The 26273-nt window shown below is 39.5% G+C and overlaps 1 protein-coding gene and 1 pseudogene across 4 annotated transcripts in view; both read right to left on the reverse strand.

Moving 5' to 3' along the window:
• The window catches only part of CREBRF (CREB3 regulatory factor), a 73666-nt gene that overhangs the window by 34407 nt on the left and 12986 nt on the right, over positions 1 to 26273 (reverse strand). For all 4 annotated transcript variants that reach the window (XM_037801066.1, XM_037801065.1, XM_037801063.1 and 1 more), the window contains exons 2-4: positions 16571 to 16769; positions 14548 to 14673; positions 310 to 1396 (exon numbers count right to left, since the gene is read on the reverse strand). In XM_037801066.1, the coding sequence (XP_037656994.1) occupies positions 310 to 1396; positions 14548 to 14673; positions 16571 to 16579 (1222 nt within the window). In that variant the 5' untranslated portion in view covers positions 16580 to 16769. The remainder of the gene's footprint in view (positions 1 to 309; positions 1397 to 14547; positions 14674 to 16570; positions 16770 to 26273) is intronic.
• On the reverse strand, positions 22253 to 22348 carry LOC119508647 (annotated as a pseudogene).

Here is a 26273-nt window from a genome sequence, read left to right on the forward strand (position 1 = left end):
AAGAACATTTTTAAACCAATAAATTCTTGACATCTTTGCGCAGCTGGTCAAGAGAATGACAAATCAGATAGCTTAAAGCAAGATAAATTAAGAATAAGTCCTCAAAGGAATCAGCATCTAGGCCATTATATAAGTAAAAGTTATTATTTTAGGCCTGTTTGAATAGAAAAAAAGCCATTAAATATTCAAGCCAAGATACAAGTCATCTACTCCCCAAACTAAAATAAAGAAATCATCCCAAAGCAAGGCTTTCTATTTCAAAATATTAATAGAAATGTCAGCTTGGCAAGCTTCCAAGTATTACAATACCTGGTTCAGAGAAAGTGTCACTAATATCATCATCCTTGTCATCTTCGTAATCTTCTTCCTCCTCTTCCTCTTCCTCGTTTTCAGACAGTTCATGCTCGCTGCCAAACCCTTCATCATGGTCCTCATCATCAGCATCCTCCTCATCCTCCTCATCCTCCTCTGGGCTGCATTTGGTTGGCTGTTCACCCAAGTTGTCAGAGACAAAAAGAGAATAGTTGTGCTCTTCTTTTTTCTGGGATGAATCTGAGACCGATGCGCTGGCAGAAAGGCTGCTACTCTCTCCTGCTGCAATTGACCCAGGACCCTCCTGGGGAAGGGGACTGAGTAACAGTTCCTGTGTTTCTTTAAAAGGCAAAGCAGGAGTGGCATGACCCTGAAGAGGCTCCATCCCTTTTTTCTCTTGTCTTTTTGCTACTGCACCACAGTAGCAGGTGTTCTCCTTTGCTGCATCTGTGTGAACCTGGCTCAACAAGGGTCGGTTCTGCTGCAATGGGTTGATCTTTACCTTTGCCTTTTTTACATAGTCTTTACATTCAACATGAAAGTTCACCTTTTCATTATGATACAGGTTGGTCTTCACCATGATTTGTGTGCTTGAAGTGGGTTTACTTGCTTTTTGGACACAGTCTGACAAAGGGACCTCAGCCTGAAGAGTCTTAGAAGAACACACAGGGGCAGCTGCTCTGCTTGTGATCTTTTTACCAGGGAATGAAGAGGACAAGGGATTCTGTTTGACACTGAAAAGTGAATCAGGGTAATAAAGGGAATCAGAAACAGACTGAGAGTCCTCACTATTAAGTTGGGCCAAAGTTGGAGTTTTACTTATGACCTCTTCATCTTGGTAAGGGCTAGAGAAATCATCGAGACCCAAGTAATCCACTTCTTTTGTTCCCCAGATGTCACAGCTGGTTAGTTTGGTGTACTTTGTTAAGTCTTCACAGTATGTATCCCACTGTTCCCAGTTTGAGGTTAAAGCACCCTCATTATCCAGGACATCTGTAAAAGACTCCAGATTTTCAATGTCTTTGCAGTCCTCCAAAGAAAGAAAGTTGTCTCTAGGATTCTGCTGGTAGTTCATTTCTCTATCCTGAGAAAAGTTAAGAAAAAAAATCAGACACCATATTTTAGGATGGAAATCTTTACCTCCATCCTCACTTACATATATCAAACTGATAAATCAGTACTTGACCTCTGGTCTATTTTAAGATAAAGGCTACTTACATGACATTTTATCATTCCATATAATGCCATCATTTCCTTGGGCAAGAAAAAAAAGAGGAAAATATGTCCTTTGAGAAACTCTTGATACTATACTTTTAAGAGTCATCCCTCTTCAACATTCAGGTATGGTTCAAATATCAAGGGTGCTTGAGTTTTACTACAAACACTCTTCCTGGAAAAAGTTTACTATTTCCTGATCCTTGACTTAGAAGGATTTGGGGAATCTCCTTAGAAACAAGCTTGACTTACAAAGAAATAATGAAGACCTTACCTTCATAATAGAAGAATCTGTCTTCTTAAGCAGGAACTTAAATATAGAGGCAAAGAGCAATCCAAAGAGAGCTGGAATTCAGCCACAAAAGCATAAGATCTTTTGCAAGATCTTATATCCACTCTTGGGCATGAGGAGTGAAATACTCCTCACACACTTTAGAGATGTGGTTTTTAAATGCCAGTAAGAGTATGTGGACATTAAAAAGAAGGCAATAGAGAGGCGGGGCAAGATGGCAGACTGGTGAGCTGTATGTTTTAGTTACTCCTCCAGGAAAGTAGGTAGAAAGCCAGGAACTGCGTGGACTGGACACCACAAAGCAATCAGTCTTTGGGCATACTTCATACAACACTCATGAAAATGCTGAACTGCTGAGATCAGCGAAATCTGTAAGTTTTTGCGGCCAGGGGACCCGCGCCCCTCCCTGCCAGGCTCAGTCCCGTGGGAGGAGGGGCTGTCAGCTCCGGGAAGGAGAAGGGAGAACTGCAGTGGCAGCCCTTATCAGAAACTCATTCTACTGATCCAAACTCCAACCACAGATAGACTGAGACCAGACACCAGAAAATCTGAGATCAGCCAGCCCAGCAAAGAGGAGACAGGCATAGAAAAAAAAAAACAACACGAAAAACTCCAAAATAAAAGCAGAGGATTTTTGGAGTTCTGGTGAACACAGAAAGGGGAAGGGCGGAGCTCAGGCCTTGAGGCGCATATGCAAATCCCGAAGAAAAGCTGATCTCTCTGCCCTGTGGACCTTTCCTTAATGGCCCTGGTTGCTTTGTTTATTAGCATTTCAATAACCCATTAGATCTCTGAGGAGGGTCCTTTTTTTTTTTTAATCCTTTTTTCTTTTTCTAAAACAATTACTCTAAGAAGCCCAATACAGAAAGCTTCAAAGACTTTCAATTTGGGCACGTCAAGTCAAGAGCAGAACGAAGAGAGCTCTGAGACAAAAGGCAATAATCCAGTGGCTGAGAAAATTCACTAAACACCACAACTTCCCAAGAAAAGGAGGGTGTCCGCTCACAGCCACCATCCTGGTGGACAGGAAACACTCCTGCCCATCGCCAGCCCCATAGCCCAGAGCTGCCCCAGACAACCCACTGTGACAGAAGTGCTTCAAATAACAGGCACACACCACAAAACTGGGCGTGGACATCAGCCTTCCCTGCAACCTCAGCTGATTGTCCCAGAGTTGGGAAGGTGAAGCAGTGTGAATTAACAAAGCCCCATTCAGCCATCATTTGAGCAGACTGGGAGCCTCCCTACACAGCCCAGCAGCCCAGAACTGCCCTGCGGGGACGGCACTCACCTGTGACATAGCACAGGCATCCCTCAACAGAGGACCCGGGGTGCACAGCCTGGAAGAGGGGCCCACTTGCAAGTCTCAGGAGCCATACGCCAATACCAAGGACTTGTGGGTCAGTGGCAGAGACAAACTGTGGCAGGACTGAACTGAAGGATTAGACTATTGCAGCAGCTTTAAAACTCTAGGATCACCAGGGAGATTTGATTGTTAGGGCCACCCCCCCTCCCCGACTGCCCAGAAACACGCCCCACATACAGGGCAGGCAACACCAACTACACACGCAAGCTTGGTACACCAATTGGGCCCCACAAGACTCACTCCCCCCACTCACCAAAAAGGCTAAGCAGCGGAGAACTGGCTTGTGGAGAACAGGTGGCTCGTGGACGCCACCTGCTGGTTAGTTAGAGAAAGTGTACTCCACGAAGCTGTAGATCTGATAAATTAGAGATAAGGACTTCAATTGGTCTACAAACCCTAAAAGAACCCTATCAAGTTCAGCAAATGCCACGAGGCCAAAAACAACAGAAAATTATAAAGCATATGAAAAAACCAGACGATATGGATAACCCAAGCCCAAGCACCCAAATCAAAAGACCAGAAGAGACACAGCACCTAGAGCAGCTACTCAAAGAACTAAAGATGAACAATGAGACCATAGTACGGGATATAAAGGAAATCAAGAAGACTCTAGAAGAGCATAAAGAAGACATTGCAAGACTAAATAAAAAAATGGATGATCTTATGGAAATTAAAGAAACTGTTGACCAAATTAAAAAGACTCTGGACACTCATAGTACAAGACTAGAGGAAGTTGAACAACGAATCAGTGACCTGGAAGATGACAGAATGGAAAATGAAAGCATAAAAGAAAGAATGGGGAAAAAAATTGAAAAAATTGAAATGGACCTCAGGGATATGATAGATAATATGAAACGTCCAAATATAAGACTCATTGGTGTCCCAGAAGGGGAAGAAAAGGGTAAAGGTCTAGGAAGAGTATTCAAACAAATTGTTGGGGAAAACTTCCCAAATCTTCTAAACAACATAAATACACAAATCATAAATGCTCAGCGAACTCCAAATAGAATAAATCCAAATAAACCCACTCCGAGACATATACTGATCACACTGTCAAACACAGAAGAGAAGGAGCAAGTTCTGAAAGCAGCAAGAGAAAAGCAATTCACCACATACAAAGGAAACAGCATAAGACTAAGTAGTGACTACTCAGCAGCCACCATGGAGGCAAGAAGGCAGTGGCACGATATATTTAAAATTCTGAGTGAGAAAAATTTCCAGCCAAGAATACTTTATCCAGCAAAGCTCTCCTTCAAATTTGAGGGAGAGCTTAAATTTTTCACAGACAAACAAATGCTGAGAGAATTTGCTAACAAGAGACCTGCCCTACTGGAGATACTAAAGGGAGCCCTACAGACAGAGAAACAAAGACAGGACAGAGAGACTTGGAGAAAGGTTCAGTACTAAAGAGATTCGGTATGGGTACAATAAAGGATATTAATAGAGAGAGGGAAAAATATGGCAAACATAAACCAAAGGATAAGATGGCCGATTCAAGAAATGCCTTCACGGTTATAACGTTGAATGTAAATGGATTAAACTCCCCAATTAAAAGATATAGATTCTCAGAATGGATCAAAAAAATGAACCATCAATATGTTGCATACAAGAGACTCATCTTAGACACAGGGACACAAAGAAACTGAAAGTGAAAGGATGGAAAAAAATATTTCATGCAAGCTACAGCCAAAAGAAAGCAGGTGTAGCAATATTAATCTCAGATAAAATAGACTTCAAATGCAGGGATGTTTTGAGAGACAAAGAAGGCCACTACATACTAATAAAAGGGGCAATTCAGCAAGAAGAAATAACAATCGTAAATGTCTATGCACCCAATCAAGGTGCCACAAAATACATGAGAGAAACACTGGCAAAACTAAAGGAAGCAATTGATGTTTCCACAATAATTGTCGGAGACTTCAACACATCACTCTCTCCTATAGATAGATCAACCAGACAGAAGACCAATAAGGAAATTGAAAACCTAAACAATCTGATAAATGAATTAGATTTAACAGACATATACAGGATATTACATCCCAAATCACCAGGATACACATACTTTTCTAGTGCTCACGGAACTTTCTCCAGAATAGATCATATGCTGGGACATAAAACAAGCCTCAATAAATTTAAAAAGATTGAAATTATTCAAAGCACATTCTCTGACCACAATGGAATACAATTAGAAGTCAATAACCATCAGAGACTTAGAAAATTCACAAATACCTGGAGGTTAAACAACACACTCCTAAACAATCAGTGGGTTAAAGAAGAAATGGCAAGAGAAATTGCTAAATATATAGAGACGAATGAAAATGAGAACACAACATACCAAAATCTATGGGATGCAGCAAAAGCAGTGCTAAGGGGGAAATTTATAGCACTAAACGCATATATTAAAAAGGAAGAAAGAGCCAAAATCAAAGAACTAATGGATCAACTGAAGAAGCTAGAAAATGAACAGCAAACCAATCCTAAACCAAGTAGAAGAAAAGAAATAACAAGGATTAAAGCAGAAATAAATGACATAGAGAACAAAAAAACAATAGAGAGGATAAATATCACCAAAAATTGGTTCTTTGAGAAGATCAACAAGATTGACAAGCCCCTAGCTAGACTGACAAAATCAAAAAGAGAGAAGACCCATATAAACAAAATAATGAATGAAAAAGGTGACATAACTGCAGATCCTGAAGAAATTAAAAAAATTATAAGAGGATACTATGAACAACTGTATAGCAACAAACTGGACAATGTAGAAGAAATGGACAATTTCCTGGAAACATATGAACAACCTAGACTGACCAGAGAAGAAATAGAAGACCTCAACCAACCCATCACAAGCAAAGAGATCCAATCAGTCATCAAAAATCTTCCCACAAATAAATGCCCAGGGCCAGATGGCTTCACAGGGGAATTCTACCAAACTTTCCAGAAAGAACTGACACCAATCTTACTCAAACTCTTTCAAAACATTGAAAAAAATGGAACACTACCTAACTCATTTTATGAAGCTAACATCAATCTAATACCAAAACCAGGCAAAGATGCTACAAAAAAGGAAAACTACCGGCCAATCTCCCTAATGAATATAGATGCAAAAATCCTCAACAAAATACTTGCAAATCGAATCCAAAGACACATTAAAAAATCATACACCATGACCAAGTGGGGTTCATTCCAGGCATGCAAGGATGGTTCAACATAAGAAAATCAATCAATGTATTACAACACATTAACAAGTCAAAAGGGAAAAATCAATTGATCATCTCAATAGATGCTGAAAAAGCATTTGACAAAATCCAACATCCCTTTTTGATAAAAACACTTCAAAAGGTAGGAATTGAAGGAAACTTCCTCAACATGATAAAGAGCATATATGAAAAACCCACAGCCAGCATAGTACTCAATGGTGAGAGACTGAAAGCCTTCCCTCTAAGATCAGGAACAAGACAAGGATGCCCGCTGTCACCACTGTTATTCAACATTGTGCTGGAAGTGCTAGCCAGGGCAATCCGGCAAGACAAAGAAATAAAAGGCATCCAAATTGGAAAAGAAGAAGTAAAACTGTCATTGTTTGCAGATGATATGATCTTATATCTAGAAAACCCTGAGAAATCAACGATACACCTACTAGAGCTAATAAACAAATTTAGCAAAGTAGCGGGATACAAGATTAATGCACATAAGTCAGTAATGTTTCTATATGCTAGAAATGAACAAACTGAAGAGACACTCAAGAAAAGATACCATTTTCAATAGCAACTAAAAAAATCAAGTACCTAGGAATCAACTTAACCAAAGATGTAAAAGACCTATACAAAGAAAACTACATAACTCTACTAAAAGAAATAGAAGGGGACCTTAAAAGATGGAAAAATATTCCATGTTCATGGATAGGAAGGCTAAATGTCATTAAGATGTCAATTCTACCCAAACTCATCTACAGATTCAATGCAATCCCAATCAAAATTCCAACAACCTACTTTGCAGACTTGGAAAAGCTAGTTATCAAATTTATTTGGAAAGGGAAGATGCCTCGAATTGCTAAAGACACTCTAAAAAAGAAAAACGAAGTGGGAGGACTTACACTCCCTGACTTTGAAGCTTATTATAAAGCCACAGTTGCCAAGACAGCATGGTACTGGCACAAAGATAGACATATAGATCAATGGAATCGAATTGAGAATTCAGAGATAGACCCTCAGATCTATGGCCGACTGATCTTTGATAAGGCCCCCAAAGTCACCGAACTGAGCCATAATGGTCTTTTCAACAAATGGGGCTGGGAGAGTTGGATATCCATATCCAAAAGAATGAAAGAGGACCCCTACCTCACCCCCTACACAAAAATTAACTCAAAATGGACCAAAGATCTCAATATAAAAGAAAGTACCATAAAACTCCTAGAAGATAATGTAGGAAAACATCTTCAAGACCTTGTATTAGGAGGCCACTTCCTAGACTTTACACCCAAAGCACAAGCAACAAAAGAGAAAATAGATAAATGGGAACTCCTCAAGCTTAGAAGTTTCTGCACCTCAAAGGAATTTCTCAAAAAGGTAAAGAGGCAGCCAACTCAATGGGAAAAAATTTTTGGAAACCATGTATCTGACAAAAGACTGATATCTTGCATATACAAAGAAATCCTACAACTCAATGACAATAGTACAGACAGCCCAATTATAAAATGGGCAAAAGATATGAAAAGACAGTTCTCTGAAGAGGAAATACAAATGACCAAGAAACACATGAAAAAATGTTCAGCTTCACTAGCTATTAGAGAGATGCAAATTAAGACCACAATGAGATACCATCTAACACCGGTTAGAATGGCTGCCATTAAACAAACAGGAAACTACAAATGCTGGAGGGGATGTGGAGAAATTGGAACTCTTATTCATTGTTGGTGGGACTGTATAATGGTTCAGCCACTCTGGAAGTCAGTCTGGCAGTTCCTTAGAAAACTAGATATAGAGCTACCATTCGATCCAGCGATTGCACTCCTCGGTATATACCCGGAAGATCGGAAAGCAGTGACACGAACAGATATCTGCACGCCAATGTTCATAGCAGCATTATTCACAATTGCCAAGAGATGGAAACAACCCAAATGTCCTTCAACAGATGAGTGGATAAATAAAATGTGGTATATACACACGATGGAATACTACGCGGCAGTAAGAAGGAACGATCTGGTGAAACATATGACAACATGGATGAACCTTGAAGACATAATGCTGAGCGAAATAAGCCAGGCACAAAAAGAGAAATATTATATGCTACCACTAATGTGAACTTTGAAAAATGTAAAACAAATGGTTTATAATGTAGAATGTAGGGGAACTAGCAGTAGAGAGCAATTAAGGAAGGGGGAACAATAATCCAGGAAGAACAGATAAGCTATTTAACGTTCTGGGGATGCCCAGAAATGACTATGGTCTGTTAATTTCTGATGGTTGTAGTAGGAACAAGTTCACTGAAATGTTGCTATATTATGTAACTTTCTTGGGGTAAAGTAGGAACATGTTGGAAGTTAAGCAGTTATCTTAGGTTAGTTGTCTTTTTCTTACTCCCTTGCTATGGTCTCTTTGAAATGCTCTTTTATTGTATGTTTGTTTTCTTTTTAACTTTTTTTTTCATACAGGTGATTTGAAAAAAGAAGGGAAAGTTAAAAAAAAAAAAAAAAAAAAAAAAAAAAAAAAGATGTAGTGCCCCCTTGAGGAGCCTGTGGAGAATGCAGGGGTATTCGCCTACCCCACCTCCATGGTTGCTAACATGACCACAGACATAGGGGACTGGTGGTTTGATGGGTTGAGCCCTCTACCATAAGTTTTACCCTTGGGAAGACGGTTGCTGCAAAGGAGAGGCTAGGCCTCCCTATATTTGTGCCTAAGAGTCTCCTCCTGAATGCCTCTTTGCTGCTCAGATGTGGCCCCCTCTCTCTGGCTAAGCCAACTTGAAAGGTGAAATCACTGCCCTCCCCCCTACGTGGGATCAGACACCCAGGGAAGTGAATCTCCCTGGCAACGTGGAATATGACTCCCAGGGAGGAATGTAGACCTGGCACCGTGGGACGGAGAACATCTTCTTGACCAAAAGGGGGATGTGAAAGGAAATGAAATAAGCTTCAGTGGCAGAGAGATTCCAAAAGGAGCCGAGAGGTCACTCTGGTGGGCACTCTAATGCACACTTTAGACAACCCTTTTTAGGTTCTAAAGAATTGGGGTAGCTGGTGGTGGATACCTGAAACTATCAAACTACAACCCAGAACCCATGAATCTCGAAGACAGTTGTATAAAAATGTAGCTTATGAGGGGTGACAATGGGATTGGGAAAGCCATAAGGACCAAACACCACTTTGTCTAGTTTATGGATGGATGTGTAGAAAAGTAGGGGAAGGAAACAAACAGACAAAGGTACCCAGTGTTCTTTTTTACTTCAATTGCTCTTTTTCACTCTAATTATTATTCTTGTTATTTTTGTGTGTGTGCTAATGAAGGTGTCAGGGATTGATTTAGGTGATGAATGTACAACTATGTAATGGTACTGTAAACAATCGAAAGTACAATTTGTTTTGTATGACTGCGTGGTATGTGAATATATCTCAATAAAATGATGATTAAAAAAAAAAAAAAAAAAAAAAAAAAGACCTATACAAAGAAAACTACATAACTCTACTAAAAGAAATAGAAGGGGACCTTAAAAGATGGAAAAATATTCCATGTTCATGGATAGGAAGGCTAAATGTCATTAAGATGTCAATTCTACCCAAACTCATCTACAGATTCAATGCAATCCCAATCAAAATTCCAACAACCTACTTTGCAGACTTGGAAAACCTAGTTATCAAATTTATTTGGAAAGGGAAGATGCCTCGAATTGCTAAAGACACTCTAAAAAAGAAAAACGAAGTGGTAGGACTTACACTCCCTGACTTTGAAGCTTATTATAAAGCCACAGTTGCCAAGACAGCATGGTACTGGCACAAAGATAGACATATAGATCAATGGAATCGAATTGAGAATTCAGAGATAGACCCTCAGATCTATGGCCGACTGATCTTTGATAAGGCCCCCAAAGTCACCGAACTGAGCCATAATGGTCTTTTCAGCAAATGGGGCTGGGAGAGTTGGATATCCATATCCAAAAGAATGAAAGAGGACCCCTACCTCACCCCCTACACAAAAATTAACTCAAAATGGACCAAAGATCTCAATATAAAAGAAAGTACCATAAAACTCCTAGAAGATAATGTAGGAAAACATCTTCAAGACCTTGTATTAGGCGGCCACTTCCTAGACTTTACACCCAAAGCACAAGCAACAAAAGAGAAAATAGATAAATGGGAACTCCTCAAGCTTAGAAGTTTCTGCACCTCAAAGGAATTTCTCAAAAAGGTAAAGAGGCAGCCAACTCAAAGGGAAAAAATTTTTGGAAACCATGTATCTGACAAAAGACTGATATCTTGCATATACAAAGAAATCCTACAACTCAATGACAATAGTACAGACAGCCCAATTATAAAATGGGCAAAAGATATGAAAAGACAGTTCTCTGAAGAGGAAATACAAATGGCCAAGAAACACATGAAAAAATGTTCAGCTTCACTAGCTATTAGAGAGATGCAAATTAAAACCAGAATGAGATACCATCTAACACCGGTTAGAATGGCTGCCATTAAACAAACAGGAAACTACAAATGCTGGAGGGGATGTGGAGAAATTGGAACTCTTATTCATTGTTGGTGGGACTGTATAATGGTTCAGCCACTCTGGAAGTCAGTCTGGCAGTTCCTTAGAAAACTAGATATAGAGCTACCATTCGATCCAGCGATTGCACTTCTCGGTATATACCCGGAAGATCGGAAAGCAGTGACACGAACAGATACCTGCACGCCAATGTTCATAGCAGCATTATTCACAATTGCCAAGAGATGGAAACAACCCAAATGTCCTTCAACAGATGAGTGGATAAATAAAATGTGGTATATACACACGATGGAATACTACGCGGCAGTAAGAAGGAACGATCTGGTGAAACATATGACAACATGGATGAACCTTGAAGACATAATGCTGAGCGAAATAAGCCAGGCACAAAAAGAGAAATATTATATGCTACCACTAATGTGAACTTTGAAAAATGTAAAACAAATGGTTTATAATGTAGAATGTAGGGGAACTAGCAGTAGAGAGCAATTAAGGAAGGGGGAACAATAATCCAAGAAGAACAGATAAGCTATTTAACGTTCTGGGGATGCCCAGAAATGACTATGGTCTGTTAAATTCTGATGGATATAGTAGGAACAAGTTCACAGAAATGTTGCTATATTATGTAACTTTCTTGGGGTAAAGTAGGAACATGTTGGAAGTTAAGCAGTTATCTTAGGTTAGTTGTCTTTTTCTTACTCCCTTGTTATGGTCTCTTTGAAATGTTCTTTTATTGTATGTTTGTTTTCTTTTTAACTTTTTTTTTCATACAGTTGATTTAAAAAAGAAGGGAAAGTTAAAAAAAAAAAAAAAGAAAGAAAGAAAAACAAGGAAAAAAAAAAAAGATGTAGTGCCACCTTGAGGAGCCTGTGGAGAATGCAGGGGTATTCGCCTACCCCACCTCCATGGTTGCTAACATGACCACAGACATAGGGGACTGGTGGTTTGATGGGTTGAGCCCTCTACCATAAGTTTTACCCTTGGGAAGACAGTTGCTGCAAAGGAGAGGCTAGGCCTCCCTATATTTGTGCCTAAGAGTCTCCTCCTGAATGCCTCTTTGTTGCTCAGATGTGGCCCTCTCTCTCTGGCTAAGCCAACTTGAAAGGTGAAATCACTGCCTTCCCCTCTACGTGGGATCAGACACCCAGGGGAGTGAATCTCCCTGGCAACGTAGAGTATGACTCCCGGGGAGGAATGTAGACCCGGCAGCATGGGACGGAGAACATCTTCTTGACCAAAAGGGGGATGTGAAAGGAAATGAAATAAGCTTCAGTGGCAGAGAGATTCCAAAACGAGCCGAGAGGTCACTCTGGAGGGCACTCTTACGCACACTTTAGACAACCCTTTTTAGGTTCTAAAGAATTGGGGTAGCTGGTGGTGGATACCTGAAACTATCAAACTACAACCCAGAACCCATGAATCTCGAAGATAGTTGTATAAAAATGTAGCTTATGAGGGGTGACAATGGGATTGGGAAAGCCATAAGGACCACACTCCACTTTGTCTAGTTTATGGATGGATGAGTAGAAAAATAGGGGAAGCAAAGAAACAGACAAAGGTACCCAGTGTTCTTTTTTACTTCAATTGCTCTTTTTCACTCTAATTATTATTCCTGTTATTTTTGTGTGTGTGCTAATGAAGGTGTCAGGGATTGATTTAGGTGATGAATGTACAACTATGTAATGGTACTGTAAACAATCGAAAGTACTATTTGTTTTGTATGACTGCGTGGTATGTGAATATATCTCAATAAAATGATGATTAAAAAAATAAAATAAAATAAAATATATAAAAAAAAAAAGAAGGCAATAGAGCTCTAAGGTTCTAACATGGAGAGGTGCTCACCATATATATATATATATTTAATTAAATTCAGTTTTATTGAAATATATTCACATACCATACAATCATCCATGGTGTATAATCAACTGTTCACAGTACCATCATATAGTTATGCATTCATCAACCCAATCTATTTTTGAACATTTCCCTCACATAAGCAAGAATCAGAATAAGAATAAAAAATAAAAGTAAAAAAGAACACCAAAGCATCCCCCCATCCCACCCTATTTTTCATTTAGTTTTTGTCCCTATTTTTCTACTCATCCATCCATACACTAGATAAAGGGAGTGTGATCCACAAGGTTTTCACAATCACACTGCCACCCCTTGTAGGCTACACTGTTATACAATCATCTTCAAGAGTCCAGACTACTGGGTTGGAGTTTGATAGTTTCAGGTATTTACTTCTAGCTATTCCAATACATTAAACCTAAAAGGTGTAGTATCTATATAGTGCATAAGAATGTCCACCAGAGTAACCTCTCAACTCCATTTGAAATCTTTCAGCCACTGAAACTTTATTTCATTTCATTTTGCATCCCCGTTTTGGTCAAGAAGATATTCTCAATCCCATGATGCTGGGTCCAGATTCATCCCTGGGAGTCATATCCTGCATTGCCAGGGAGATTTACAGCCCTGGGAGTTATGTCCCATGGAGGGGGGAGGGCAGTGAGTTCACCTGCCAAGGTGGCTTAGTTAAAGAGAGAGAGAAGGCCACATCTGAGCAACAAAGAGGCACTCAGGGGGAGACTCTTAGGCACAATTATATGCAAGTTTAGCCTCTCCTTTGCAGTAATGAGCTTTACAAGGGCAAGTTCCACAGTAGAGGGCTTGGCACATCAAATCACCAGTCCTTAATGTTTGCCACAACATCAGCATCAATCCAGGTGAGGAAGTCCAACACTTCCTCATTTTCCCCCAGCTCCTCAGGGGGGCCCTTTAAATATATTTTTATTCTCTGCTCAAATTACTTTGGGATGGCTCACCATATATTTTTAAGTTTAAAAAACAAGTTATAGAATATTATATCTATAAATGTATCATTAAAAAGTATATCCACATATTTATTTATGAACAGGAAAAAGTCTGTTAGCAGTAGTTAGTTGCATTTTGGGAGAAGGTCTGGAGGGTGATGGCTCAGAAAGAAAATGAGGAAGTTTTTGGGTTTCCAGTTTTGTTTTGTCTGTTTTTTTTTTCCTTGTGTGTGTCTGTGTGGTTTAACAGCTGTACTTAAGTATACTTTACACTAAGTGTACAATTCCATGATTTTTAATAAATTTATAGATTTGTGAAACCCACTTCTCCAGTTTCTATGTACTTGTGTTGCTTAAATTGCATATAATTAAATTCATTTAAAAAAGTTTTCCTTAGGAATTTTAAGTGTCTATTTACCTCAAGAATAAGTGATAAGTTAAAAAAAAAAAGAATAAGTGATAAGTACATTCAGATATTGCTTGGAATTGCTATTTTTATCTGACATTCTCTGTGTCACACCCTTGACTATGTCATACTCTCTACCCTTGGTTAGTGTTATCATTCCTTAATATTACAGCTGAAAGCCCTTTAGCAGTCAGGCACATAAATCAGACAGCTTCCCCTTCTCATCAAAAACTGAACTTACAGGTATTTGGATAACCTTTTTTTCAATGGGTTCATACATTCTAAAATTACTAGAATTATAATTACCAAGAATCAAACATGACAATCACATTCCCTTTTCTTTTCAGACACATAAATAAAAAATCCTTACCACATAACTTTTACCCCAAATCAATTAAAGCATAATCCACGAATATGTTACTTACCAGTTCATACATGAAATCTGGATCTGAACTGTTTGCTAAGAGATCTGTGCTCATCAGAGTCTGTTCTGAAAAGGAGTGGCTTCGAAAGGCATCCCCAAAAGGCGGATCCATTCCGCTTACACTAGGCTACGACAGAGTGGTTTTAATTTTAGAAAGTTAAAGACTACTTCAAAACCAATTTTATTGTACATGAGCTTCCCCTCAACCCCCGCTCCCCCATACAAAGTAACTTCTTATTTTCAGAGAACAATTCTGCATTTTTTCCTACTGTTTTAACTAGTATTAAACTGTGGACTTACAGTAGGAAAATAACTAAGATGCATTAAAAAACAAACACGGAGGGTAGCAATAGTTAATGACATCTAACTTCTTGAAACTAAAGCTTATTTAGGCACCAGAGGCAACATGCAGTATCTAATAAATACTTTCATTTAGCTATTTAACACTTCTTCTAATTCTTCCCTATTAACACTCTCTGTTCTAACTCCATAAGGTGACAATTTCCCTTCCATGTCCTGGGATCTGCAGAGGTAGCAAGTCAGTCTCACTCTGTATCCCTAAAGTGAGTCCCATGTCTTACTTCCCAAGACAAGCTGAAAGAGAACTTGGGCCTCTCTAGTCAAACAAGTGCCTCCAGGAACATGATGGAGACAGGATCAGTCAATACCCAAAAAAGCTCCTGAGTGAGACTGGTAACTTGGGCATGAGCTCAGTAGCCTTAATCCTGAGCTCTGCAAAGGGTAGAATCCATTCTATAATACGTAAGAGCAGGAAAATCAGCACCCAGAATTAATGTTCCTTCTTGTCTTCTCTCCATTCCCTTCTTCCATTTCAACATCTACACAAATCACTACAGAGTCTAAGTCAGGGGTCACACTCCTAAAGTGGCTCAAACAACAGAAAGCCCTCACTTTGAAATATAACTTGGATGAAGGAAAAGGATAAGGAAGAATAAAAATTCTCTTTGCCTTCCTGTTCTGCAAGTTTCTGTAGAAACAAAAAATATTAGTCTACTTGTTTATACTTTTCCATGCATATCTCTTCTATTTTCCCTAACCCTTCCAGGCTACAGAATCTTTCTTCCTAGAGAAATTTAGCTTGAGGAGATAAGTGTTTCACAGCCCTTCATTCCAGTATGAATAGCAAATAAAACCTTCAAGAGGAAAAGACCTTTAAAAGGGTATATGCAGTCCACCTAACACAAAGATAGGCCTCAGGTGTTTTTATTATCAGCTAGCAAATCCCCTTTCTTTGCCTCTGCTGTCTGTCTCCCTGAGTCACCAGACAGACCTAGCAGCTTGTTGATTTCTTGTGCACAAGGGATAGCTCTGTACGGCCCCATATAACGCCACCTAAGAGTCCCTGCCCTTTCTTTATTTCAGGTCTCACTCCAGCATTGAAAACAAAGAAGGGAAAAGTAAGAGCAAACCATTGGAGGGGGAAGGGAAGGAGTTTGAATAAGCAGAGTGGGGACTGACAGGGCTTCATTTACGTTATCAGTGATTGCCTCAAACCCACAGTGATCAACTCAAAAGCAGTCACCATAATAGAAACAGGTATCATCATTCTTAAATGTTTTGTGGGACATGAGTTGGGAAACAGGAAGAGGACAGAGGAGATGGAAACAGGATCTCTGTGGCAGACTGATTTTCAGGGGAGTGGGTTTAGCCCCCATAAAGTCAGCAGATTTGTCCATCATGCTCCCTGTGTGGAGCATTAAACTTCAAAACTGTAGCAAAAGAGGAAAGAGAAGGCAATGGAAGGCAGGGCACGTTCACAAAACTAGCTGAGGTCAGAAATAAAATGTCCTAAAAAGGGAGCATGTCAAAAACAACAAAAAAACCTACAAAACAAAAACATAAAAGTCATTTTTAAAAACTAACAACAAAATTAAAAAAAATAAAAATTTTAAGAAAGGTAGTATGTCAGGTTGTGATAAGAGTCAAAGAACTTACAGATCCAATGCTACTCACTTTCAGCAGTGGGAAAATATAAAACTTTGCACCTATTCTGTATGACTTACCTGAGGCATTTCCAAGCCCAGATCCTGTAAGTCTGATTCCAAACTTCTTTGTTTCCTCGTTTGTAAATTCCTTTCCAGCTTTACTTTTAATTCAAGATCAAAGACGATTTTCACAATAAAGGGCAGGTTTCCACAGAATGCCTTCAATTCAACTGCCTGGAGCTGTTTTTGTTTTTTCCTTTAATCATTCCATGCAAATCTGTAAAACAACACTAAGTAACTTCACTGAGATGCATTAAAAACAATTGACCTTTCAAAACCTTTCAAAAACGATATTAACAAAGAACACTTCAAACTTGTAAATCTTGTGGTTGCTATATTGGGGATTTGTTCAGTCTCAATACCTACTATTCTGAAATTCACCAGTTCATCCCCTTGTTTGTTTCTAAAATACAGTTGATCAATAACCAATTGGCAACATTTAAAAAAGACACCCTGACAAAATTATCATAGGCTCATTCTTCCCGTGAACTGAAAGATGTATTATAATTAATCTTAAAGCCTCATTTACTTCATGTTCTGTATGAGAACAATGTCTCAGTATTTAATTCCATCTATAGCATGTATAATCATTACTGCTAAATTAATCTATATTTTCTATCTCATAAATCTAGAACAATGAATACATGATAGCAATGGAATTTAACATATCGCCTACATTAAAGAAATTTACATTCTTAATAGTGTATATGAACATTATTCTTTGAGTTATAAGTAAAAGTTGTTCTTGAAGGAAGAATTATTCCAGTACATTTTTAACGTCTGTATGTTGAGGGAGGGAATAGGGATAAGGACTACTCTGCAGTATGATTTCAAGGGTTAAACCGGACGATGACTGTAAATCATCTGGCACATGTCTTAGAAGAGACTTAGATGTTAGTTCCCTTTCCCTCCTCTATGAAGACCTAAAGCAGCTCCTTTAGCAGGAACTAAACAGCTGTACCCATAACTTTTCCCAGATCATTGGTTCTTGTGTGGTCTCAGGACAAGGAGCAGCAGCAGCAATATGGAAATCTGTTAGTGATTTAACATTTTGAACCTTAGCCCAGACCTACCGAAACAGAAACTCTGGAGATGGGGCCAAGAAATATGGATTTTAATAAACCCTCCAGGTGATTCTGAGTCTCAAAAAACATTTCAGAACCACTGCCCTACACTGAACTCCTTGCTTTCATTCAGTCTAGATGCAGTATCATTTCTTAGATTGATGTAAAGAGCCATTTAAACTGAGCTGCCGTCTGTAGTTAACCCATACTCTGGGCTAGAGGTAGTTAGAGTGGTACACTATTTCAAATTCAAAGGCCCCTTGTGGAACAAATAAGGAATAGACAACAAAGAACTCAATAACTGTTCTACTTAATTAGGTTAATAAATTAACTACAATTTATGTTTCCTGGGGCTTTTCTGGATGTTCCCCTCTGGTGGGCTGCCATTCCCAGCTCACTGGCCTAGCCTAGGGAACACTGTCAAGTACCCAGCCTGGACCAAGAAACAAGATTAACTATGTGTCTCAATCCAGTGCTGCAGTCCAAGTGGACTGATCCCTGCTCCCACCAAAGGTCAGTTCTTTCCCAGCTTCTCCTTATGTGGCCTCAAGCCTTGGTCCTACTGCCTCCGTAGTCTCAGTCCTAACTCTTTCCTTGATTCCTGTGAGAAATAAGATCAGTCACTGTTTCTAGACCTATTACCTAGGCTCCCAAAAGGCATCTGGTTCAAGTCATGCATTCAACAAAGTGGATCAAGTCTGTCACTTGGATCTCAGAGAAGAGTTTGATATCCTCTAAAACCTGAAAACTTACTCTTACTAATAACAGGATTGAAGACTCAGGAAGAAATTAAGTTCTATTCAACATAATACTTCTTGGCACTGACTAAAGACACCATCTACCAACAGCTTGGTTTAGGAGGGAAATAGTGGACAGAACAGGGCTAATCTCTAATCAAAGCTATCACTTGCAAGCTATATAAACGGATAAGTCAAATCTAAGCCTCATTTTCCTCATCTCCAGGAGGGGAAAAAAAACACACTGCACTCTCATGGCAACCAAAGCTCCAAGCCATAAAACTTCCAAACAAATATGTTTATTTAAAATTTTATTTAAACACGGTATCAAAACAAACTTCGGTTTATGCGGTTAGCAAAAAGAGCACTTGTTTAGGAGATAGGAGATCTGGGTTCTAGTTTAGATCCTATGATTAATGCTACACAGCCTTTATCAATTAGAGTAAGTTACTTAATTTATGCCTTAGCTCCCAGATGTGAGGAATAACAATTCTCCCTAAACTTTGTAATAGTTATAAGAATTAAATGAGATATTAAATTAGGATGTAGTAATAAAATAAATTTGGAAAGGTGATTATCATTGATAGGTATGTTTTGCCAATGCTTTCTTAACCCCACAGCTGGCCCCTCTCAGAAGCTCAACATCTGTAACAGCTGTTGGCAGAAAGGGCTGAAAGTTTTAAAGGCACCAATTCTTAAAGAGGGGGTATCTACCAAGTAAGGGTTTAGCTTGTTCACCTGGGTACTGATGATCCTTAGTTGTTTCTCCTAGTCTCTCAAGTAGCAGCAAATAGGAAGGGGGGAAAGTCAACTCTTTTTTTTTTTTTTTAATCTGTGAACTATAACATATATACATAAAAGTGATAACTAACAAAGCACAATTTAACAAGTAGCAAATGTCAAATAATGTTATGGGTTACAGTTCCACAGCTTCAGTCATTTCCTTATTGTGAAATACAACATATACATACAAAGGTGATAAATTTCAATGCACAATTTAATGAGCAGCTACGGAGTATAATTTTCAAAGAATGTCATTGGCTAGAGTTATTTCCTTATTGTGAAATATAACATACATGCATAAAGATGGTGTTCTAGTTTGCTAATGCTGCAGAATGCAAAACACCAGAGATGGATAGACTTTTATAAAACGGGGGTTTATTTCGCTATACAGTTACAGTCTTAAGGTCACAAAGCGTCCAAGGTAACACATCAGCAATCGGGTACCTTCACTGGAGGATGGCCAATGGCGTCCGGAAAACCTCTGCTAGCTAGGAAGGCAGCCAGCATCTGCTCCAAAGCTCTGGCCTCAAAATGGCTTTCTCCCAGGACGTTCCTCTCTAGCAAGCTTGCTCCTCTTCAAAACATCACTCACAGCTGCACTCACTGAATTCCCTCTCTCTGAGTCAGCTCATTTATATGGCTCCACTGATCAAGGCCCACCCCGAATGGGTGGGGCCACGCCTCCATGGGAACATCTCATCAAAATCATCACCCACAGCTGAGTGGGGCACATTCCAAGCAAATCTAACCAGCACCAAAATGTCTACCCCACAGGACCACAAAGATAATGGCATTTGGGGGGCACAATACATTCAAACCGGCACATTCCACCCCCTGGACCCCAAAATGATATTATCTTTCCAAATACAAAATACATTCATTCCATCACAATATCACAAAAAACTTACATCATTTCAGTAACAATAGTTAAGTACAAAATCTCATCAAAATCAATTATAGGCATGGCCAGTCCTAAGGCATAATTTTTCTTTAGCTGTGGATCTGTGAACTTAAAACAAGTTATGTGCTCCCAATATACAAAGGAGAGACATTCATAGGATAAATATTTCCATTGCCATAAGGAGAAACAGTAAGGAAAACAGGGTTAACAGGAGCAAAACAGTTCCTAAAACCCGCAGGACAAACTCCATTAGATTTCAAAGTCTGAGAGTCATTAACAGAACAACGTTGCATCCTTGGGGCTTGAGAGAACGGGAGCCTAACCCTTCCCAAGGGCCTTTTTGGCAACTGTTTCCTCTCCAAATGCTTGGGCGAGTGCTCCAACATATCCACACACTGGGGAGACCACCTTCTCGGCCCCACCCTCTTCAAACATCAGCGCAGCTCCCAGATTCCCTTCCATCTCCGGGGCACACGCTCAACCCCTTCAGAACAGTGTGGTGGCAGCCAGGCTGTCCCCAATTCCCTGGGAACGTGCTCCGCCCTCTTTGGGACCTCAGATGGCAAAACTCTTCCAGAGCATCGAGGCGGAAAGCCCGCCCTTGACCTCCAGGGCAAACTCACCCTTTCCATGCATGTGGGCTGCTCCGCTCTCCCAGCCCGAGACCTCTTGACTCCAGACCTCAACCTCCATGGCTCTGTCTTTGAAGAGATTTTTCCTTTAATTTTTTCCTTGTCTGTCTCCTCCAGTCCAGACTGGCAATGGCTCTGTCTATAAGGATCTCGCAAAAATTCTGTTGGCTTTGCATGAAGCATGCAGGGGTCAAAGCCATCAGACAACAGGACTTTCCACAAATCCTTTCTGGATAATTCCATCTCCAATCTTGGCTTGTACTGAAATGGCGGCTGGGTTCCATGTTTGGTTATGTCCTCACATTGGGCTGTAGCTTCTGGGATTCCACCCCCTGGAAGCTCATAATTTTCCAAGCCATCAGCTTTTGGTTTCGTTGAACCCAAGAGTTCAGTTCTAAGTTTCTCTCTCTCCACTTGCATTTTACTATAAGCTGCAAGGAGAAGCCAGGATACATCCTCCACACGTAGTCTGGAGATCTCCTCAGCTAAGTATTCCAGGCTGTCGCCCTCAAATTCCTCCCTCCATCTGACACCAGGACTCAATTTTGCCAAATTCTGTGCCACTTTAAAACAAGGATCACCTTTCTTCCAGTTTACAACAACATATTCATCATTTCTGTTCAAGGCCTCATCAGAAGTATTTTTAGAGTCCATATTTCCACAAACAGTCTCCTTAAAGCAGTTTTGGCCTTTTCTATCAAGCTCCTCACAATTCTTCCAGAAACTTCCCCTTATCCATTTGAAAAGCCACTCCAACATGTTTGGTATTTGCAGACTCAGCAGCAAAAGCACCCCACTTCTGGTACCAAAATCTGTTCTGGTTTGCTAATGCTGCAGAATGCAAAACACCAGAGATGGATAGGCTTTTATAAAACGGGGGTTTATTTTGCTACACAGTTACAGTCTTAAGGTCACAAAGCGTCCAAGGTAACACATCGGCAATCGGGTACCTTCACTGGAGGATGGCCAATGGCGTCCGGAAAACCTCTGCTAGCTAGGAAGGCAGCCGGCGTCTGCTCCAAAGCTCTGGCCCCAAAATGGCTTTCTCCCAGGACGTTCCTCTCTAGCAAGCTTGCTCCTCTTCAAAACATCACTCACAGCTGCACTCACTGAATTCCCTCTCTCTGAGTCAGCTCATTTATATGGCTCCACTGATCACGGCCCACCCCGAATGGGCGGGGCCATGCCTCCATGGGAACATCTCATCAAAATCATCACCCACAGCTGAGTGGGGCACATTGCAAGCAAATCTAACCAGCACCAAAACATCTACCCCACAGGACCACAAAGATAATGGCATTTGGGGAACACAATACATTCAAACTGGCACAGATGGTAACTTTCCAAGTATGTTTTAAAAAGTAGTTATATAGGAAATTTCAAAGAATGTTATGAGTTACAGTACCATAGTTTCAGTTATTTTCTTATTAGGAACTATATATAAAGGGGATAACTTTCCAAGTACAATTTAACAAGTAGCTATACAGCAAATTTCAAAGAATGTTATGAGTTACAGTTCCACCATTTCAGTTCTTTCCTTCTAGGTATTCTAATACCCCAGCAACTAAGAAAAAAAATTACATAAAAATACGTAACACTTCACAAATTTGTGTGTCACCCTTAATCTAACCTTCTCTGTATCGTTCCAATTTTAGTATATGTGCTGCCGAAGCAAGCACAGGAAAGCCAGTTCTATCCCAAGCAGTGATAATTCTTTTCAATGATAAACTCGCTCCTCTCTCTCAAACCAATGACCCAAGTTAACAACAAACTATCCTTATCCCCAATGTTTTGCACCCATTTTCCAGAAATCCTTAGTACTATTCCAAGCATTTATTGAGAAACAACCATGAAGATCAAAATTCCCCACCCAAAATTGGAAAAAATAGAATAAAGGCTTCTAAACAAATTACCATTACATAGCATCTTCCAAAATGATACACTACTCCAAAACTGCATCCTATACCAGGGAGCCATATACATAAATATTAACGCTCAAATGGACAAATAACATTGAGAAGGAAGGTACAACAACTTGCTTTTCATATCGCCTTCACACTTCAAGTTCAAGAGTATCCATATTTGACTGAAAGCACTGATATTAAAGTACATCAAAAGCAATGGTCTAATTTCTCAATGTGTGACCTAAGGAATAATTGTTCTAAGGAATGTTATAAATGATTATTCAACAAAAGGGTTGTGAAATTTGGAAAATACTACCTTAAACAAAACTGCTAAACTTCCTTTAGTGCAAGACTTCTTGGAAATTCAATGCACTAATGTCCATTATAAATCACCAATAGGTGAATACAGCATAAACTATTTCCCAAACTTATTTGATCATAAAATCCTCTTCTACCTCCTTCCCTCAAGCCTATCTCAAAACTAATATATCTTTGGAAAAAAACTAGGGAAAAGGCTAAATTAAATCCCTTATATATTATTTCCTTTGATCCTAGCACTGGCTCACCAGTTTCCAATAAAGATCTGTGAGTTTTTCAAGGGAGAGAGGGCTGCGGGGAGCATCAGAAATATTTACCAATAGATTTTCTGTACTTGAGCACATTAAAAATCTTCAACAAAAGCTTTTAAGCAAGGAAGATATTCCTGTGACAGATACCTAGGTTTCTGAAGCAGCCAGGAGGGGCAAATGATTGGTTTATCAGCAGCAATGGAACCACTTGAAGACAACCACAGTTTCAATCTCTTTCATATCCCTTTCCACCAGGCCCTACCCCTGGCTTTTCGTTCTCCATTTAAACATATATTGATGCTTACTATGTATGCTAGGCAAAGCAAAAGGTAAAGTAAGATGGCAGGCACAGGCAAAGGACTTCTTAAAAGAGCTTATCCCTGAGGCAGATCAAACCATTAAAATAATCATAATATACCAGGAAGCTCACACATATCCAAGAGCTCCTAAATTGTGCCTCTTCTGAATCTGAGGGTTTTGGCTAATCCCCGAGAGGACACATATTAAAAAAAAAAAAAAAAAAAAAAAAAAAAGTTCCTATCAAGAAAAATAAAAATCTCTTTTTAAATGAAAATATATATGGTGGCCAGGATTGCTGCAGTTCCCCTTTCATATGGCACTGGTTTAGGCCACTGCTAATTTGGGAGGGTGAAGAGATTTTGTTAATATACTCCTTTCAGTAATTTGAAGGAATTGGTTCCTCCCAATGGTAAGTGACACTCTGACTCAATCCAACATTCACTGATGTCAAGATTTTTTTGAGGTAAGAAATACCGATACATTTATACTGTTTGTAATTCACATATCATGGTTTATTTTGATGTTTCCTAATCTTTGCTGGTACTTGCTCATCATTTTTTCATGTGCGCAGACTTCTTGGTCTTTTCTTGGTTGTCTATAAAATACCACCAGAACCACATTTCTAAGGGATGGGAACTGTCCTGACCCCTAATTTAAATAAATCTTTTCTCCCAAGGCTTAATCACCAGTAAAGTTAAAAGAAAAAGAAAAAAAAAAACAAAAAACAAAAAAAAACCTACTGACCTGTTAATTTAAAAGTTTATAGAATGTGTGTATCTCAAGGGACTTCCTTGTTTGACAAGACTGACAGCTTACAGGTTTCCCCAAGCTCATTAGCAGACCAGGACCCATCTACCACACATTCCATCTAGTCTTCTATACTTAGTATGTACCACTCAACAATTTTTCCTCTTGGAAACTACTGTACTTTGCAAGAGTTGAGCAAAACAGTCCTTCAGGTTCTTACTAAGTCAAGCCATTACCTGTTTCATGTTAGAGAAGAAATAAGAGATCCCTAAACCTCCGACCCATCCAAGAAGCAGAGGCTGCCTTTGCAACGGACTCTTGGCCATGGGGGTTGGGGGGGATAGGTGGGGATCAAGTTCTCCCCTTTATTATGTAATGTAAGTCCTGCAAACACAACTGCAGGCGAATCACCATTCTTCACCCTCCAATAAGCAGTTCTCTAGACTCAAAAATTTAGAAAACAGTCAAGTAAACTTCAAACTAGATGGATATAGTTTATGTTAGGAACTATCAGCAAAAGATCCTAATTGCTTACATTCTGAATCCTGCTGCTGTTAATCTTTAAGATATGGAAGACAGATGAAGGGGGAGAGGAAGGAAAGAGAAGATATATCTTCTCCTTCAGACTGTGAGTTGGGTAAGAAAGGATCATTTTTCTAGCCAAAGCAGAACTTAATAAGCAGATGTGATATTTCCATGATAACACCTTGTGAACTCTTTATCCTTCATCAACCCAACAGCCTCCTTTTATCCTCTCTCACAGTTTAAAAAATATGAGGGTTGAACTATGTTTGCCACAAAAATTTAGTTAAAATAATTACGACCACATTTTCCTTAGAATCCTGAAGAGCTAAGAGAAGGTATTACAACTCAAAAGTGATCTCTACTTGGGATGCAGTCTTGCAGACACAAGTCCTCTCAGCATTCTTTTCAATTCTTTCCAAAGGCTTCTGCCCAATTTTAATCTTTGAGCTATACAGACAACAGATGAGAGCTCGGTTAAAGCTCTTTGGAACCCAATAAGAAAGACCATTAAAGCAGGTCTTTGGGTGAATCTGAGTTGAAAGGGAAGGGCAACTTTTTATTTGAAAACTACCAACTACTAGATATTGGGGCTTGTCAATTAAGTTGTTCAGAGCACAAGAATAAGAGAGTGGAACAGTTTTAAACCAAGCTAAAGAATGCATTTCTAACCCCAACAACCATCCTTAATTACCCACTGGAGACAAAGTATTCACACTTCTTATCTGTGTAGCTATTTAGAGACCACAAAGCACACTGCTATACCCCATCATTTGATAACTTGGTGAAGTAATGAGAGTGAACATTTTGAAAAAAAACTTGGTGAAGTAGGGTAAGTATTAGCATCACTGTCACCCCTCACCTTACTCTGTCTAGGCCTTTTTACATTAATAAAAAAAGTTTATCAATGATAAGAGATTTGTCTAAGGTCATTCAGTAACTGGATGCCTCATTGCAAACCTATCATCAAAGAGACAATCTCCCCTCTTAGTGCCTCAAAAAACATCTCAGAAGACTCCCAAATCTATACCATAACGCTAAACACGTGAGTATGCGAACCCTACCATCTGAAATCAAGATTTTTTCACTTTCACTTCCTGCCACCTCAAACACAGCAGGCTACCTCCCCAACCAAACTTTCTGGTACTTCAATAGTGCCATCATTCTCAGACATCTAGGCACAGAATCCTCATCTTCAGCCTTGACCCTTTTATTCCTCCTCACTCACTTTGTTAAGTCATGACAATCGTCTTTAACAAGGATACAAAAGCCACCTACTTTGTCCTGAGCATACACGCATCCATTTGACTTTGCCCTTACCACTTAGCCCTTACTTGGCCCTATTCATCTCATATTTACCATTCTAATCTTTTCCTTATGGATCTTCCTTATGGATCTTCCTATCTCCAGTCTCTCCTCTCCCTCCCTCCAGTACTATGTCCCACTCTATGATTATTCTTCCTAAACCATATCACATTAGCACTGTGCCCCTATACACCTCCCAACTCCCAAACACCTCCTGAATAGTGCCTGAAATTATTTGCAATGAAACTATCTTTTCA

This window comes from Choloepus didactylus, chromosome 13, assembly GCF_015220235.1.
Source record: "Choloepus didactylus isolate mChoDid1 chromosome 13, mChoDid1.pri, whole genome shotgun sequence".
Classification (NCBI taxonomy): domain Eukaryota; kingdom Metazoa; phylum Chordata; class Mammalia; order Pilosa; family Megalonychidae; genus Choloepus; species Choloepus didactylus.